At 34.7% G+C, this 19,954-nt stretch overlaps 1 protein-coding gene across 2 annotated transcripts; it reads left to right on the forward strand.

The window, feature by feature from the left end:
* Positions 1-14,775: 14,775 nt before the first annotated feature.
* On the forward strand, positions 14,776-17,434 carry LOC136219346 (elongation factor 1-alpha). Of its 2 annotated transcripts, none has more exons than XM_066006726.1 (3): positions 14,776-14,922; positions 15,262-15,732; positions 16,306-17,434. In XM_066006726.1, the coding sequence occupies exons 2-3, from the start codon at positions 15,271-15,273 to the stop codon at positions 17,185-17,187; spliced, it is 1,344 nt and encodes a 447-aa protein (XP_065862798.1). In that variant the 5' UTR covers positions 14,776-14,922; positions 15,262-15,270; the 3' UTR covers positions 17,188-17,434. The 2 variants fall into 2 exon arrangements, with proteins under 2 accessions (XP_065862798.1, XP_065862799.1); XM_066006727.1 differs by having other exon boundaries at positions 14,776-14,916.
* Positions 17,435-19,954: the final 2,520 nt, after the last annotated feature.

The raw sequence follows: 19,954 nt of genomic DNA on the forward strand, positions 1-19,954 counted from the left end.
TAGTATGTCAAATGCTACCTGTGAATAGGGATTCATAGTAATTTACCACATGCTGAGCAATTACCTGCTCATCATTGACTAAAGTATTGTCAATAATGAGTGAGTCTAAGGAGGATTGCACCTTTCTAATCTTGGCAGCCCGGTGAAAGAAATTGGTGTTTCTGTCACCAGCAGCGAGCCACTTTTCCTTACTTTTGTCCCTGAACAGAAGCTCCTGTCTGTATAACTGAAGGTCCAGGTTCTGCTGAGCTTCCACTTCCTGATTGAATCTATCATCATTAATGCCCTCTCTAGAGATTAAGCATTGGATATCTTCCAGTTTTGCTAGAGCAGCAGAGATGTTGCTATCCACATAGCCAAAAACCTCCTTGTTCCATGTCTTGAGCTTAGGCCTTAGTGTCTTTAGCTTATAACAAAGCAGCTGAGCAGGGGGAAGAGAGATGTTGCAAGATTCCCAATGATCAGACACTATTCCACGCAATGAGCTGTGCGTGGTCCACATCGAGAGAAATCTAAACCTGCTTTTTCTGACGATACCAGTAGCACAGGAGAGGAGAATCAGACTGTGATCTGACTTATTGCGAGGGAGAACTGAGCAGTTTAGTTTGTCCCAACTGTCAATGAAGCTGCTATTAGCCAAGGCTCTGTCCAGTTTGCATTCCACATGCCCATCACCCCTTCTTCCATTCGACCAGGTGAATTGCAACCCTGTGCTTTCTACCTCCGTTAGCTCCCCATTTCTGATAAATTCTCTGAAATCTCGGCAGCTGCTTTCAGAAGGACTTCTTCCAGTTTTCTCATGTGCTCCAGTTACAGTATTAAAGTCACCCAGAATCAGTCTTTTATCACAGTCTGTAGTTAAGAGAAAAGAATTCCAAAGATATCTGTGACTGCTAGCATTGTTGCTGCTATAAACAAAGGAGATATGATAATCAGAGTTGTTAAGACTGTACCTCAAAGACACATGCTGCGGATGAATGATGACCGTGGAGCAGCGGCTTATGTTCCCAATTTTACAGAAGACCCAAATTGAATTCAGGTCATTACGCGCAAAGAATTGCAGGCCAATTGAGCTCCAGAACAGGTCAGGGATTCTATAAAAATCAACCATGGGCTCAGATAAACAGAGAAGATCCAGGTGATTAGTTTTGCAAATTAATTTGAGAGCCCTATGGGTTCCCGAGTTTAAGATTCCCCTGCAATTCCAAAACAAGATATTCATAATTATTGGGATTGAGCCCGCCTTGTCAAACGAGAAACTCTGGATTTGCCTCTGGATTTTTTGCGGGTTGTGATCCAATCACTGCTCTCAGCCGCAAAGTCTGTTACCATGGATGTTTCTCTATTCTATGTCCTAAGCATGTGATGTGCCCATTTAGGAGAATCATTTAGAAAATTTACCTCTTTTGGAATATAAGCCGGGATTCGAACATCAAGGATCTCTTGGTCAGACCCTTCATTTTTTTCATTCTCACTACAGTCTCCCCAGGCCTCTACCTCCTCAGAGCCGTGCAGTTCTGACCCGTGCAGCACAAGCTGTAGGTTTGCCTTATTTTTCGGTTCTCCTCTAGAGAGGATCTCGCTCCCTGTGAAGCATTCACCTCCTCATTCTTCTTTTTTTCAACGCCGACAGGTGCATCGACTTGGGATCGTCGCCAGGTCCTTGTCTGAGGCTATTTAGAAGGTTTGTTCTTGTGAACGTGTGATTTAGAAGCAGTGACATTTTTCCGGCAATTCTTCGGAGAGTGTCCAATGGCGGAGCAGATTCCACATAACAAAGGGAGATTTTCATATTCTAAGAATACCCACTGCTTTTGGTTATCAGTGTGAACCCGTATTTTGTCCTGAATTTCCCCAGTTAGCTCAACATCAACTAAAACCCTGGCATAATGCCCAAATTCACCATTAAAAGTGTTGTTGTCAAATTTAATTGGAACACCAACAACTCTAGCAATACTAGCAATGATTCTGGTATCCTAGAATTCCCAAGGGAGATTATAGAGTCGTACCCATACCTGTGTCGAGGTGGATTTGTGAAGCTCCGGGTTGAATCCAGGAGTCCAAGATGAGAACCGGATAATGCCCGGCTTAAGAGAGATCACTCTGTGTCTCCAAATGCATTGAATTGCATTCTCATCCGGCATAACAATCTGATAGAATCCCTTTCCAAGCGATATTAGCTTCAAATCTAGGTTGCGCTTCCATATCTGATTGAGCTTCTGTTTAAGCTCAGCATGTTTCCATGGTTTTTCACCTTTGTTCAGCGAAATTCGTCCAATGACTGAATATTGAACTGCTTTGATTCTCTCCTCATAGATCTTCTGAGGGATTCGAACTGCCTTGAACCCTCCTTCTTCCGAGACCAGAGTCCGGGTTGGCAAGGGAATCGTCGTAGACAACAGCGGAGAAGGAATTGATGTGGACGGGATGAATTTCCGTAGCACATCAGCGAACGAACTCGAAGCAGGGGGGCGATCTGCAGTGGAGAACTTAGTGAAAGAGGATCTGTTAAACAAGTGCGCAATCGCAAAATCTGCAAGTTCGCCGGTGGTCGGCGGAGATGCAGTCATGGCGGCGATATTAGGTCATCTCCCCCTCTCTCAACCTTTTTTTTTAATCGAGAAATTTCTTTTTTTTTTGAAAGAAAAATCTTTAAAATATAAATTAGTAATACATATATCAAATAAAAATATTAATAAAAAAATCAAATAAAAACTGGAAGTATTTTAAATTTATAGTCATCTTATCGCTTTTTTAAGTATAATAATTATATTTGCATACTAATCACAACGTAAATTTAAGTGCCTCAAATTGAATACCAAAAATACAAACCAACTCTTTTAACATACTAATGTGCATTATTTTGCATTGGATGTTCAATAATTTGTCTATCTTAACATGCGAATCTACATAGTCTCATTGGGATGGATTTTTAAACCATAGAGCCTCATAGGAACATATGTATCACTTTGATCTTTAAATGATTAAATATTTGTGCATGAATATCCAAAAAATACATGACAAACTTTAGAAGTATGGAAGACAAAAAACAATATTAAGATGTGGCAAAATTTATGAAAGATATTCATATATATGATATTTCAAAGAATGTCAGTATCTAAAGAGCAACTCTTATTCATCAATGGACTGTAAAAACAAAACAAAATGCAATCCCCTCATTTCTTAAAATTACTCCAATAAATTTCAAAGAAATGCAATCAATTCTGAAACCATGCAAATCATTAACAATTAAATGTAAAATCGAAGAGAACATATATAAAATTATAATAGTTCCTAAATTTCTTATTTCACAAATTTCAAAAAAATTCACTAGTGACGTCAATCATCCAAAAAAGTTGAAAACGTAAACAAACAAATCCTCATTAATACATTTAATTTTAGTTATGGTCATCAAGAAAACTTATGATAAAAAAATTGAAAAATGCTTCTAAAGCTAATCCTACGTCTCGTGGAAAATTTCTCCATCCTTCTAACTAAGCTAATCTAGTATATAATAAATTGAATTTGTAGAAAAAAAATAGAATGCAAATTCATCTTCTTTTAGGTTGCCAATAACTAAACAAATATCATTGTTTTGAGACCAAATTGAAAAAATATAAAATAAATGAATAAATACTCAAATCAAATTTCACTTGATTCAAGTTCCAGTCTCAAAAATGGGAAAATAGCAGATAGTTTAACTTAATTAAAAATTGACAAAGAGACATATAAGTGTATACTGAATTGAAAGCAGAATTGTGAGTAGCAGGAGAAACATATCCGGGAACATGAATCAAACCAAAAAAGAAACCCAATTGAAAAACTGAATCTCCATTTTTAAATTTTCCAAATCAAGTCATTTAGAAATACAAATTAGGAGGAATTCTAAATAGCAGATTGAGGAAACAAAACCAGATGTAGAGCCCATAGACCTTGATTCAAGAATGAGAATATATAAATGAAAGATCAAAAACTAAATCTTCCTATTAGAAATTGCCAAAATTGAAATAATAAAAAATAGACATAGTACCGAATTAATGAAAATAAGTGAATCCCAAGTGAGATTAAGTGGACCATGAATCTCAATGATTTGTAACTGTTCCTGATGCGATAAAAAAGAATTCAGAGGCCGCGACATTTGATGAATACAGAGCGAGTAACAAAGTTGAGTGTACCAGTTGAGGAATTAATTGGATGGGTGAGAAATATGTTAGGGAATCAAGGCAACATATACAAACAAAGGCATCGTGATTAGGGGATCACTGGGAAAACATAAAAAGAAAAACAAAGTTTATTTAAAATTTATGAGAAATTGGATGCACATAAGAAACTTTTAGGAGAAAATAAAAATTACCACTTGAAGAGTTGCAGATCATAAAGAAACCCATAAATCGAAAGGAAAAGCACTTACAGATAAACTGGAATGGTGAGAGAATCTTCATTTTCATACTACAAGAACAACAAAACATAATCGAAAGAAAATAAAAGTAAGAAATCAAAGACATAAAAAATCATATCTATTGAAAAAACTTAAGAAAAATCAATCACTTATGGATGAACCGAAAAAAAAGCAAGTATTAGAGTTGAATCTGGAACACTCATGAAAAGACAGGGATGTTGAGCACATGCAAAAATTGAAGAGATTGAAGCAAGAAATCCAATTAGCAGTTAATGGGATATGTAGAGAAGAAGAAGTTGAGCGAGGAGGTTGCATAATTGAGAGAGCCCGGAGATTAAGGGAGTGGGGAAGGAAGAGTTGGGAAGTGATGGTGAAAGTAAAGGTTTAAAATAAAACGTGAAAATGAGCAGTTGAGAAGTTGGTGTAAGTGTAAAATTTTGTTGCAATAAATAAAATAATCATCAAAATTTGAGGAGACGCCACATCAACTTAAATGTAAGGTGCTTGAAATATAGTAATAGATTTCACTTTTTTATTTTAGATTTTCAAATTTAAATACTGAATTAAGATTGATCGAATATGTTTTATTTTAAAATATTAAATAAATGAATCTCATTATGTTGAGATCTTCAAAATAAAATTATAAATAATAAAAAAACAAAAAAATATTTTCATTGGTATTTGAATTTGAAAATTTGAAAAAAATATTAAATTAACTAATTAATGTTAAAATTATAAAAAGGGTAAATTACACCCATGGCCACTGAACTTTATCCATTTTTATATTATGACCACTGAATTTCATTTTTTCCCGGTATGGCTATTGAACTTTACACTTTTTAACATCGATGACCACTCAATTTTAATTAACTTCTCAAAATGACCGTTCACGATAGTTAACGACCTCAAAATGAAAATATTCAAGAATTAAAGTTGTTCAGAACGATATTTACTATGAAACCACATTTTTTATTTTTCGAAAATCACATTTTTTGGAGTTTTCTCTCTCTAAAAATTCACTTTCTCTCTCCTAACCAAACAACACCCAAATGACCTCAAAACGAAAATTTTCAAGAATTAAAGTTCCTTAGAATATCATTAACGCTTTGGATTTTTTATTTTTAGCCGTCAACGGTCGTTTTGAGACGTTAAGTGGCCACCGGTGTTAAAAAATGTAAAGTTCAATGGCTATACCGGGAAGAAATGAAGTTCAGTGGCCATAATGTAAAAATGGGTAAAGTTCAGTGGCCATGAGTGTAACTTATCCATTATAAAAGACGTCAAATTTTCGATCTTAAGGATCTTTGTGGTGTTATTGTTCCAAGGAATATAATATTTCTTTCATATTTCTTGTATCTTATGTTCCCAGTTTCCTATTCTCATCTCTCAAACTCTAAAAAAGTTTCAATTTATTTAAAATAATATATTATATGGGCAAGAAGGACTCACATAAACAAATAAATAACTACTCTTTTTTTGTGAGAGAATAATAAGGTTGAGAAGATTATATGAAATTCAATTAAACTATAAATCATTATAAATTTTATTAAATAATAATTTTTTTTTTGTTAAAAGGTAAAGGATAAGGAAAGGAAGCCCGAGACATCCCAACTAGATTGGCATTCTCGAGACGATCACCTAATAATAATTATTATTTTATTAAATTCAGTTATCATTCTTTAATTTAGTTTAGAAATATTAAAAATAATATATGATTATATATTCAAATATTCGAGTTTATATATCCAATAATATTAAAATATTGATAGTTTTAAAAAAATATCTTATGATACAACCTGTGCATAACACATGTACAAAACTAGTATTTACCTTTTTTATGAAAATTCGTACGTTATTTATAGATAAGAAAACATCAAGTACAACAAGAAAAGTAAGGACTACAATCTTACATAATTACAGGCTATGCCTAGTACAGAATCCATAAAGGTAGGAAAAGAACTACAAAGAGCAAAATGAACCATTAAAAGTACAAGTAAAACCAACAATAGATGGAACATATATTTCTTGAAACTCCAAATTTGCAAAGGAACACTTGTAGTCCAATCTTCAACATTTAAACTCTTCTAAATCTTCGGATCTAAGTCATTTCTTTTGCAACCACGTAGATGTAGTGATCTATGTATAAGATCTACCATTTTCGTTCTTTCTAAAATAGAAAATGTTACAAATGAAAAGATAATAAATAACAAATACAATTCAAACGGATTAAGAGATCCGGTAAAATATATATGATGCGCCTCGAGCTGTCGCTCAATCGAGACTCACTAAGGGATAAGTGTACCCCGTCGTTATTAAGTAATAATCTGGACAAGTCCAGGTATCGAATCCACAGGATTTACTCCTGCAAGTATCGAGCTACTTGGTTTCTAGTGTTATCTAGGCTTTGGGGGGGTTGAGATTGCTTTTGTTTATATTAATCTACTCCTAATTAAGTTATTCTACTCCTAGGTGATCTTTTACCAATGCAATTACCCTGAGAAAGCGTGATCATGCGATAATATAGAATTCAACCTAATTTGTTAATCAATTGATAACCTAATTTGAGTCGCTTTTGTCTAAGGCGATTAACCCTACTTATCCTTCTGTGTCTCCTAGCACATGATTCCCTTGTAAGGCCGATACTAGCTTTAAGGCTCAGAAATTTGGGCTTAATCTTCTATAGGGTTGTCAATCCTATAGGCTCTGACTAGGCCAGATTCAGCTCGCAATGTGTGCCAAATGTTTGTTTGGATTTATGAATGAGTTAAACCAATTAAGCAAAGCGTAAGACAAAGATTAAAAGATAGAACAATCAATTGAACAAAATAGAAGCGATAGTTTTCTTTATGGCTAGATTATACCAGCCTTGGGCCTATAAGATTTTCTTGAAATCCTTATCCAATCCTAGAGACGCTAAAAGAGATTGGTCAAAAAGGACTTAGGGGAATGGCCTTGTTCCACAAAGCGGACATACCTAATCCCCTCTTCCTTATATGTTAAATCGAAGGGTGAGCCATACTTAACCTGAAGGGCATCGTTGAATTCGATGTCAGAATCGTTGTTTTCCTCCTCCATGATGACCTTGTCTTTTCCTTTTCGTCCCATAGCTCCCTGAGATTAAGAAGAGTAACCAAAACGGACAGGTTAGAACATATATATACATATGTAACTAGTTAGTGGTGCTAAATTACCCATATTATGAATTCACAAAGCATGATTAGGCCTAAAGTTAGGCACTTAGGGCGAAATGCAAGATTTGGTCCCTAAATGTTACTAATTAACCCCTAGGTCCGAATTAGTGCAAAATTAACGAGCCCCAGTGACCAAAACATGTTATATGGGAGTAAAATGAAATCCTATTGATAGGTTTTCGGCTATAAATAACATAGTCGAACTTTTTAGCAAAAACAGAGAAAATACCCAAATTGAAGAATTTTTCCAAATATCTCAAATTAGAAGTTCAAATCATACCCAAAGCATATAGAAATCACCAATAAGCAATTAATTTGCAAAAGAATCAAGAAAAATAAGAGGAAAGATAAAAAAAATTAAAAAATTCTAAAACCTAGGTTTAGCTAAAAACGAAATTTAAAGCTCCTAAACTAGAAACTAAGGTTAGAATCATGCTTGAAATAAAAAATAGATAAGAATCCTACCTTATTTGTTGAATTTGGGTGAGAAACAGTGTCACGTCCGTGTTCAAATTTCTAAAATTTATACCTAGATATTAATATATATTATTATTATGGGGTATGTGATTTTTATTTGGTGTTATAGGAAAAATTTGGAGTTAATTTGATGGGTTGATGTGCAAATTAAAAGAATAGGGTAATTATTAAAAGATTATATAAAGATGGAGGATCAAAATGGATATTTGTCAAATTTGGGATATAAATCCCAAATTGTTCCAGGAGCTACGATCATCATCTTCATCTTATTTCTTTCTTTTCTTTTCTTCTGTGTTTCTTTTTCTTTCATTAGTTTGGAGTATATTTTACAAGGTTTTGATTAAATCCTTTATAAATGTATATATATGTAGTTATATTAAGTAAAGTTGATTTTTATAGCTGATAGTTTCTTATTGAGATTTTTGTCTCATGTTTTCCAAATGTTTTTAATGTTTTGTTTTAGGCGAAGAAGTGCAAGGTACCGAGAGGGGTACTCGATCCTAGGGCGTGGTTCGGTTACAGCTACGAGGTGCAAGTCGTCTCTAGGGTATTGCATCCATTTTGTTCATGTACATATATGTGGATATTATAAGGACACTTGTATAACTTGTTTTTGCTGGTGTCCTTTGTTTGGTTTGTATTATCTACAGATATATATATAATTAGTTGAAGTTGAGAACTTGTGGAATATTGTGATATCGGTTATGATTAAGTCATAACTTTGAGCTAGATATAATAACGAATTGTCTATATATGTGATGCGGAAGAATTAGATTCATATCAGAATCTTGTAATGCATTTTTCGACCAGATATAGGCTGAATCTGTCATGGAGTCCTAAATGAAAGTTCTTTATTATTATCTTACGTTTCCAGGGGTTTTTGAATCGTCTTAATCGGACTCCGTATGGAAAAGTTATGCTGGAAATGACATATGTTGGTCATTTTAGCTTAAAACCAGAATTTGGTTTTTGCTTTGATTTTTCTTCTTATTTGAGAGATACTGCTATTGGTTTATATAATAAGTCAGTGGTAATGTCTCACCGTCTTATCTGATCTTCTTTTAGGTCGGGTTTGACAAACAGAGATTTGGGAGTTAGGTTTGGTTATAGAGAGAAAGAGAGAAGAAGGAGGAAGAAAGAAAGAAAAAGAAAGAAGGTGAAGGAAGAAGAAGAAGGGGGATGAATTTCATCCCCCCTTCTTTTATGTTTTTTTTTTGAAGTTCGGGGATTTTCCCCGAACTTGGCCCCGTCTCGGTCGAGCTGGGCAGCTCCGCCGGCCCAGCTTTACCGAGCTGGGCACCAGGGGGCGAAATTTCGCCCCCCTTTTGCCTGGAAAACCGAAAAAAAAAATGATTTTTTTTAGAGGAAGAAATAAGAAAAACCAACGGGACATTCAATTCGAGGAAAATAAAAATTGGAAATAAAGCAATCAAAATATCCAGGAAAAGTAAAAAAAAAAAGAAAACTAGAAAATAAAAGAATTGTTCATAATTAAATCAAAAACCAGAAAACCCCAATTTTTCCCGCTATTCATTCCTTCCTCTGGATCTTTGGATTCTTCTCAGTTGTGCTCGGGAGAGAACCTTGCGGCCTTTCTTGCCTATCCCTATTAATCCGAGCCACCTGATTGCTCAGATCCTTGCAAAAGGCTTCATTATTAGCAAGCCTGGCTGAAATCTCCTTTAGGAGGGTCACTACCTCATCAGGCTCCTTGGAAGGTGGTATAAGGCCTTGGCTTTGCTGTTGATATGGGGGCATGCCAAGCCCCTACTCTTTGTGCTCCTGGACAAACCCGCTTAGAGGCCTTAACGCATTCTGATTCGAGCTCCCGTATGATAGGTTCGGGTGTTGAGGTCTCCTCCAATTATTGTTATTGTAGGAGTTGTAGTTGTTGAAGTTCTGATTGTACCTCTGCTGTCCCCCAACATAGTTGACCATCTCTATCCCATCTCCAGCGAAAGGGTTGCCAGCTTGACAGTCTTTTCCATGGTGGTCGCCACCATAATGCACACAGGTGGGAGGTTGGCTGTATTTTGCCAATAGGACGCCCATTTTTTCTTGCTCAGCTCCGTTACAACCAGGTTCTTCTCCTGATTTTCTACAACAAACACCCGTTGTCTTGAAGGACCAGTGAGTTTCTCCTCCTGCCACTTCACACTCTTCCTTGCTAGCTTGTTGGTCATCTCATATACCTCTATCGCAGTCTTCCTAAACAAGTCTCCACCTGCAGCGGAGTCTACAGTAGCTCGGTTAGTATGAGTCAAACCATGATAGAAAATGCTCACCAACTGATGTTTAGGTATATCATGATGAGGGCACATATGCAACATCTTCCTAAATCTGGTCCAGGATGCATGGAGCGCCTCGTGCTCGGGTTGGTGGAACGAAGTGATTTCACTTCTCAGCATCACTGCCTTCGAAGGAGGAAAGTAGTAAGAGAGAAACTCCTTCTCCAATCCCGCCTAAGTAGTAATTGACCCGGGCTCTAGCGATCTCAGCCACTCCAAAGCTTGTCCAGTAAATGAGAATGGAAACAGCTTTAGTCTAACAGCATCGTGGGGAACTCCATTTGTTCTCACGGTGTCTACGCACATCAAGAAGCAATCCAAATGATCATTCGGGCTCTCATGCACCTTCTCTACGAGCAGTCTCGTTTGTTGGATTAAGTGTATTATCCCCGACTTGATCTTATACGAGTTAGCTTGAATGTTTGGCGCCACGATCCCAACTAGATGCTGGTGTCGGTGTGGTGACAGAATCTCGCTCATAGAGTGGGTATCAGGGCCTGTCTCATTTGTGTTCTCTAGGTCTGTCATCTTGATAGGTTCGATTATCTCGGCTGGCTTGCTATTCTCTGTTTGCCTGATCCTGCGAAGAGTACGTTCAAGTTTAAGATTAAGAGGGACACAAGGTAATTCCGCTGATCGAGTATGCATAAGCTGAAAAGAAAAAGATAAATCAATAAACATGGCTTCCAAGAAAAGGAAGGTCTAACTACATAGTATACAAGTTTGTCATACAGTTTATATAATTACAAAGAGAAACTTAGAACTGTTTTTGACAGTACAGGAATAAGTAATACAGATTTTTACAATGTAACATAACACAACTGTATAGATTTAACATATGAACAAGAATAGAAAAGGTATAACCTAATTTATTTAACATATGAACAAGTATAAAATAACAAGTATAAACAGAATGAATGCCTAAACTAACAAGTTCGACCTTTGGTTCGATAGTGCAGAGAAAATAAATCCCGGCAATGGTGCCAAAAACTTGATGCGCCTCAAACTATCACTCAATTGAGACTCACTAAGAGATAAGTGTACCCCGTCGTTATCAAGTAATAATCTGAACAAGTCCAAGTATCGAATCCACAGGATTTACTCCTGCAAGTATCGAGCTACTTGGTTTTTAGTGTTATCTAGGCTTTGGGGGGTTTGAGATTGAGTTTGTTTATATTAATCTACTCCTAATTAAGTTGTTCTACTCATAGGTGATCTTTTACCAATGCAATTACCCTGAGAAAGTGTGATGATGCGATAATACAGAATTCAACCTAATTTGTTAATCAATTGATAACCTAATCTGAGTCGCTTTTGCCTAAGGCGATTAACCCTACTTATCCTTCTGTGGTTCCTAACACGTGATTCCCTTGTAAGGCCGATACTAACTCTAAGGCTCAGAAATTTGGGCTTAATCTTCTATAGGGTTGTCAATCCTATAGGCTCTGACTAGGTCAGATTCAGCTCGCAATGTGTGCCAAGTGTTTGTTTGGATTTATGAATGAGTTAAACCAATTAAGCAAAGCGTAAGATAAAGATTAAAAGATAAAACAATCAATTGAACAAAACAGAAAATTGAATTAACATTAAAGATGGAGAAATTGTTTGTCACAATAATACAATTAGCCTAAGATTCCTAGACTGGATCAAAGATAAACAGAATGTAAAAGAGAAGAAATCTCCTTCAGGGAACCTGTCGACCAGTGCAACCGTCTTCTTAGGACTTGAAGGTTGGATCCTTGAATAATCCTCGAGGGAAGCGGAGCTTGCAAGCTTTTTCAATTGAAGCCTTTTCAATGGTGGATGGAAGGAGAGAGAGGATTCTTCAAGGGTGGAGACTATGGTTTTTACAAAAGATAAAAGATATTTTACAAATGTTACAAAGTCCTATTTATAGTTGTAGTTCGAAGCCTAAACCTAATTGGATTTGTTTCCTGTTACAGGTGGAGAAGTAGGGGGCGAAACGTGGAGTCGTGGGGCCGGGAATCAGTCAAAAGACTGATTCCCGAGGCACAGCTTGCTGAGCTGGACTTTGACAGCCAGCTCGGTGCGAGTTGGGCACCAGCTCGCCGAGCTGGCCATTAGAGGCCAGGTCATCGCACTAGCAGTGCCAGCTCGCCGAGTTGGCCTATAATGGTTAGTTCGACGAGCGATAAACGCCCAAACGCACCGAGCGACTGTCGGGGGACCCCGAGACGCGATTTTCATCCGAAATTGTTCCTGTTTTGACCTGCACACGCACTAAAACTCCAAACGACGTTAGCTTAAAGGCTAAATTGACCCACCAACCGCTAGATTTGAGTAAAAACTCTGTTTGGTGCGACTATTGGTGGATCATTTAGCCATAATAAATAATTGAAAGTTAACACACGTGCTATTTTGGTAGTATTTGTCCAACAACAATCAGAAAACGACCTCAAACTACAAAAGTAAATAAAACATATACAAAATCTAATTAATACGCACACATGCATAAAAATGCGAGAATTGCTCGCTTATTGAAGGAAAACTAAACTAAACCGTCCTAAAAACCGTATCTAAAGATATGGTTTTTTGACCCCTATCAATATACAATTCAACTAAAATAATCTTATTGAACAAAGAAGAAGAAAAATAAAAAAACATAACGGTGCAAGGAGGAAAAATGAAGGCAGTCTTCCTTCTTCCTCCTCAAATAAAAAACTGCAACTTGCGATAGAATAAAATCCAATCAACAGAAAGATCAATTGATGAAAATAGTGAAAAATTGATGAAAATTGAAGAGGAAAAAAACAGTGTGAGAAAGTTTTCAAAGAGAGAGAGAGAGCAGATAACAATTTGAGAACTTTTTCGAAAAGTCATAAGGAGTTTAATCCTAACATATAACTTAACCGAATATTATATTCAATAAGGTTCATTTACTAAAATAAGGTTCATCTTTATTATCTTCAATTTAAATTTAATTTGGTTTAAAATGTTGAAAGTTGTATTTTTAGAAATTAATTGTTATGATAAATTTAATATACATATAGATATATAATGATTTAAATTCCAACTTTATTTACTATTACATCGAAAACATTTAAAAAAATAAAATATGTGCGGGTTTCAGTATAATATATCAAAAGTAAGTAATTAAACATCATGCAGTGATTAGTTTTTATTTTTGGAATATTCTTCTTGATCATGTGAGTTTATTTAAAGATTTCAACAATTGTTTTTATCTTATTTGACATATATTCAACGAATTTGGTAACTCACTCCTTAGCGGAAACAATCACTTCTAAGCCTGTTTCTGTTTTTTTCTTATTTTTTTTTTCTATACTTTTTTCTCGTTTGTCTTTCATTAAAATTGCAAGATAGATTTCAATTTTTCATGTAAAAGATATGAATTTGTGTAAAGGATATGAATTTAATAGTAGTTTTAAAATATAAGGCCTTATTTGATAACCCACTTAATGACTTAAAATTAAAATATTAAACACTTATTTAATTTAAGTGCGTTTGATAACAATTATTTCTCCACCACTTAAATTAGTAAATTAAGGCCTTGTTTGATAAACCACTTAATTGCTTAAATTAAAATGTTAAGCACTTATTTAATTTAAGTGCGTTTGATAACGGTTGTTTTTCCACCACTTAAATTAGTTAATTAAGTTAAAAACCACTTATTTTGATAAGTTAAAATATTTAACTTATCATTTTAAGTTAAGCATTATTAACTAATATTTTTTAAAAAATTAAATCATTCAATATTTTCAGAACTTAAAATATTCAGCACTTAAAATTCAGTACTTATTTTTTCAGCACTTAATTTTCAGTTTTATCAAACAGCACCTAAGTGAAAAAACACTTATTTTGGTAAGTCAAAATATTTAACTTAACATTTTAAATTAAACATTATCAACTAATATTTTTATAATAATTATATCACTCAATATTTTCGGCACTTATAATATTCAGCACTTAAAATTCAGTACTTATTTTTTCAGCACTTAATTTTCAGGTTTATCAAACAGCACCTAACATATAAAATACATACTAATTTTTAAGTCATTTTAAATCTTTGCTATTATTAATTAATTATTAAACTTTATTATTAATAATAATAATATTATTATTATTATTATTATTATTATTATTATTAACTAATGTATTGATTTCGATTCAGGAAATGGATTATGATTCCGATTCCACATTAAACCAAACACAATGAATAAATTGTGTTTCCGATTACGATTCTATCACATTCCGATTCCGTTTTCAATTCCGATTCCGTAGTTTGAACCAAACGATCCCTAAAGATTGTTTCTTAAAAAAATAAAAAAATATCAAAAGTAAGTAATTAAATCAAGTATGTTAATTATTAGAAAAAAAAATAGAACTCAAGATATGCCGCAGTGGTGGCAAAATCGTCATTTTCTTCACATAGTCGCCCCAGAGTAACCCTAGCACCATTTTCCACTATATATATGAACATTTTCACTATCTTGCCTCTTTCACTTCATTTTTAGCTCCTTTCTACTCCGTTGCAAATTCAGGGTTTGCGAAGGAGTAGTTGTAGCCGCCTCGTCAATCTACGGTACGGGTAAGCAATTGATACTCTTAATCGCTTCACTTTCTATGGCCGATATAGCTGTAGCTTAGCTCTCTGTGTGTCCTTCAGTAGATTATAGCTTTATCTTCAGTTCTTTCAGCTAGTTTTGTTTTTCAGTTCTTGTATTTTTTTAAAGGTTGGCTTAGTTTGATTCTATGTATCAGAATTGCATATAGGAGGGTATGTTATGTAGATCCTGTAGATTGAAAATCATGATGATGTCCTAGCATATTCAAACTTTATTGTCTGATTTTATATCTTGATGGCTTACTTTGATCAGGGGACATTTTACTGAATTTAGTTATCAATTTTGTTTTGAATGAACTGTAGATATCTAAAATGGGTAAGGAGAAAATTCACATCAGCATTGTGGTCATTGGACATGTCGACTCTGGCAAGTCTACCACAACTGGCCATCTGATCTACAAGCTTGGAGGTATTGACAAGCGTGTGATTGAAAGATTCGAGAAGGAAGCTGCTGAGATGAACAAAAGGTCATTCAAGTATGCTTGGGTGCTTGACAAGCTGAAGGCAGAGCGTGAGCGTGGTATCACCATTGATATTGCCTTGTGGAAGTTCGAGACCACTAAGTACTACTGCACTGTTATTGATGCTCCTGGACATCGTGACTTTATCAAGAACATGATTACTGGAACATCTCAGGCTGACTGTGCGGTTCTTATCATTGATTCCACCACTGGTGGTTTTGAAGCTGGTATTTCCAAGGATGGACAGACCCGTGAGCATGCTCTCCTTGCTTTCACCCTCGGTGTCAAGCAAATGATCTGCTGTTGCAACAAGGTAATCCTTAATTTGTTACTATTATGGAATTTCAATGGCCTGGTTGAATTTCAATGGCCTTCTTTGCATTGAAGGAATGTCCGGTTCTATGATGGCTGTTTGATGATATAATTTTTGCCTTTCTAGGAGTGATAGCCTAATTGTTGATGGTTCTTTCTGGAGCCGTTTCCGGATTCTATGATGGGTGTTTACTTTATTGATGATATAATTATTTCCTTTCTAGGAGTGATAGCCTAATGGTTGATGGCTCCGCACATAAACAGACAAAATTTGAGGGTTTGGTCTTGCTTATTTGAGAGCATCAGTCTGTAGTTTGCAGTAGAAGTTCATTATACTACTATATTTGCTGCTGCTGCCATTAATGTGTAGGTGTTTATGCTATAGCTAAGCCAATTTGCCTTTAGCTGCTGCTCAGCTAGTTTCACACAACACGCCACTGTTCGGCTTGGGGTTTAAATTGTCCACAATGGTTTCACATAATTGTTTATTTGTCCAAGGTCAAAATTTCTCGCGTAAACTATTTTATATCTTATCTTTATTAATTTTATTTCTTTCTTCAAATTGTTTTTTTAGATGGACGCCACAACTCCCAAGTACTCTAAATCCAGGTATGAAGAAATTGTCAAGGAAGTCTCCTCCTACCTCAAGAAGGTTGGATACAACCCTGATAAAATTCCATTTGTGCCCATCTCTGGGTTCGAAGGTGACAACATGATTGAGAGATCAACCAACCTTGACTGGTACAAAGGACCCACCCTGCTTGATGCTCTTGACCAGATTAATGAGCCAAAGAGGCCATCAGACAAGCCCCTTCGTCTACCTCTTCAGGATGTTTACAAGATTGGTGGTATTGGTACTGTCCCAGTGGGTCGTGTTGAGACCGGTGTGATCAAGCCAGGTATGGTTGTGACCTTCGGACCCAGTGGGCTGACAACTGAAGTTAAGTCTGTTGAGATGCATCATGAGGCCCTACCTGAGGCTCTCCCTGGTGACAATGTTGGGTTCAATGTGAAGAATGTGGCAGTGAAGGATCTTAAGAGAGGTTTTGTTGCATCCAACTCTAAGGATGATCCAGCCAAGGAAGCTGCTAACTTCACATCTCAGGTGATTATCATGAACCACCCTGGGCAGATTGGAAATGGGTATGCCCCAGTGTTGGATTGCCACACCTCTCACATTGCTGTCAAGTTTTCTGAGATCCTTACAAAGATTGATCGCCGATCTGGGAAGGAGCTTGAGAAGGAGCCTAAGTTTTTGAAGAATGGTGATGCTGGTATGATTAAGATGATTCCAACCAAGCCTATGGTGGTTGAGACCTTCGCAGAGTACCCTCCCCTGGGTCGTTTTGCTGTTAGAGACATGAGACAAACGGTTGCTGTTGGTGTTATCAAGAGTGTTGAAAAGAAGGATCCATCTGGAGCTAAGGTCACCAAGTCTGCAGCCAAGAAGAAATGAAGGGTATTGTACCATCTGGAGCTAAGTTCCGTTGTTGCTATGATGAGCATTTTATACTGTTGTTCTAGTCTTTTAAAACTTTTAATCAGTAGCTATCTTTTAAGCTTTACTTATCGTTCATTCTGTAGCTGTATTACACAGAAATGGGTCTAGACAGGCGGTGGTAGCATCATATTGTATGAGGATTTGTGGTTTTGATTATGTTTTTGTTGAGTTGCTATATCCAAGTTTGAAATTTTACAGACTATTGTTTTTGTTATCTATGTTTGACAGACTAGTATGCTATATTGGTTGTTGTGGTGATCGGTGACAGGATTTAGGATTGGCTGACATGTGTGCTCGAAAGTTCCATATTGATGTTCAATGGAGTTTTGCTCTAAAGTTTCATATACATGTTTTAATGGAGTTTTCTGGTGATCAGTAGGGATCCTGTTTTCTGGCCATCAGTAGTGTGTGCCTGCAATTTTCCTCCTTACTCTCTAGATGACAATGTTGGTTTGTTATAGTGAAGGGCTATTAGATGTTTTAACTGTCATTTTTTATTATGATTCTGAATCGTGATAAAGAAAACTATAGTATTTGATTTTTATATTCTTTTAAAAAAAAAAAACGCATTAAAATCATATGGAGAAGACAATATGAACCATAATTTCTATTTGTAAATTTGTAATGTATTGTTTTATCATATATTATCACAATAAGCATGTTCAATCGTTTTTGCAAACATCTGTACAATCATAATACACTGAAATTTTAGCATACCTGGTTCCTATCTTATCTTTGTTATTGAATTTATTTTAACATGTGATCCTTGTGGATTTGTCTGGAAAAAAAACTTTTATATATATATATATAGATAATAGGGTAAATAATTTAGTAGTCTATATATTCTCATTTAACACACTCTAGTTTCCGTTTCTGTTGTAATAATACATTATTAATGTTTATTAAAAGTTGAATTACATACCTTACATGTTTATTAAAAATTGAATTAGATTCTGTTAGTCAAACCAAAAAGGAAAGTAAAGAGTCAAATATGCATAAAATGATATGAAATTTAAATACTAGAAATACCTTTAACCCAATAAAGTTGTTGAAACCAACTCAAAATTAGGAATATTTATTACATTCTTCATTTAATTCACAAGCCAAACGTGTTGACTTTGCAAAAGTTCATGGAATACGCTAAAATAATTAAGAGGCATCAAACATAGTTGAAACCAGAAAATCAGTCCAGCATTCAATGAGTGTATTGCAACTCTCCTAAAGCCTCCTACATATAATAGCAATGCATTCTTGCAACCTAGGGATTCAAATTTGCCTAATCAGATAGCCTCCACGTATTACTACAAGTCCGTTTGGTTTATATGTTGTTTGCCGTTACAGTAATGACAAACAATATTATCTAATCAAATATCTAAAACTCTCATTTTTAATATAAAAAGACAAAAATGAAGAGGAAATGGAGTAAACAAACATCCCTTAAATAAATAAATATATATATAAAATAAGCTGCTTCAATTTAATGTCATGACACTAACATACAAGAATACAATAATAACGGTGAATAACATCATAATTGCATGAAAATGGCATGGCTTAAAATACTAAATATTCATAATAGGATAATTTGATGCGCAAAAACAAGTACAAGACTGGTTCTAATAATTTAAGCACCCTAGACAAAATAATAAATAGAGTCCTTTTAATAAATAAAAAGTATATAAAAAAATTTAAAATATATTTCAATACATGATAAACAAAAAAATAGTTCATTAAAACTTGTATGGTAGGTATTATTACATCCAATAAATACATCTGTTTATCCAAAATATTTCACAATTTCTTTAAATTAACCTCAACCTATATTCAAAAAAAAATTAATTCAATCTATAAATATTAAGAACCTTATAATGTATTATAAATACGGAACTAACCAACCAGTATGGTATTTACTCTAGGTAATATTTATTAAGTTATGGCACTATATTTTACTTTTGTTTACATCCACTAAAATGCACTTTTAATTCCATTGCACTAGTCATATCTTTGGGTGCAAAATCTGGCAACTACAAAAGAACCAACAAATACAAAGGTACAGGCCCATATAGAGCGATTGTATCCAGAACTGCAGAGATCTGCTATAAATTTTGTTACAGTATTAAATTACATTTTTAACTGTTTATAATGAGTGTAATTGATAATTAATGATATTTTTATTTCTTAAAAAATTTATCTTTACATATTGACAAAACCCATCTCTTTCAAATTGAAACCATAAATTTTAAAGTGGATATTTCACATTTTTTTTTACTAATTTGTTGGTTTATGAACTAACTTGACAGTTAAAGTTAATTTTATATCATTGCGATTCGATTTGGAGAGTCCGTGTTTTGATATATAAATATAATTAGGGGAAATACAAAAAAAAAAAAAAAATGTAGCTTGCCTTATTTGCTAACAGAGTTCTATGGTTTAAAAGTTTGCAAACAGAGGTACGTGTAATGTTTTTTTATAAAACAAAATATTTAAGTTACACTATTAAGTTCTAATGACAATTAAGAACATTTTTAGATCCTACAAACAATCGAGTTACGGCTGTGTAAAATGAACTTAAATATCAATTTAGTTCATAAACTGTCAAATTATAAAAAATTGTAAAATGCCCACCATATGATTTATGGTTTTGATCTAGAGAGTGTTTCGGGGGAGCTATGTTTTAGCGATATGTAAGAATAGTTTTTTTAAAGATAAAAATGTCGTTGGT

Source organism: Euphorbia lathyris, chromosome 2 (assembly GCF_963576675.1).
Source record: "Euphorbia lathyris chromosome 2, ddEupLath1.1, whole genome shotgun sequence".
Taxonomy (NCBI): Eukaryota; Viridiplantae; Streptophyta; class Magnoliopsida; order Malpighiales; family Euphorbiaceae; genus Euphorbia; species Euphorbia lathyris.

What these genes read in the sequence shown, in the direction of transcription:
- LOC136219346 (XM_066006726.1), top strand. Translation starts at nt 15,271, where the DNA reads ATGGGTAAGGAGAAAATTCACATCAGCATTGTGGTCATTGGACATGTC. An exon ending in TGATCTGCTGTTGCAACAAG is followed by an intron (nt 15,733 to 16,305) that starts GTAATCCTTAAT and finishes TTGTTTTTTTAG; the next exon opens with ATGGACGCCACAACTCCCAA.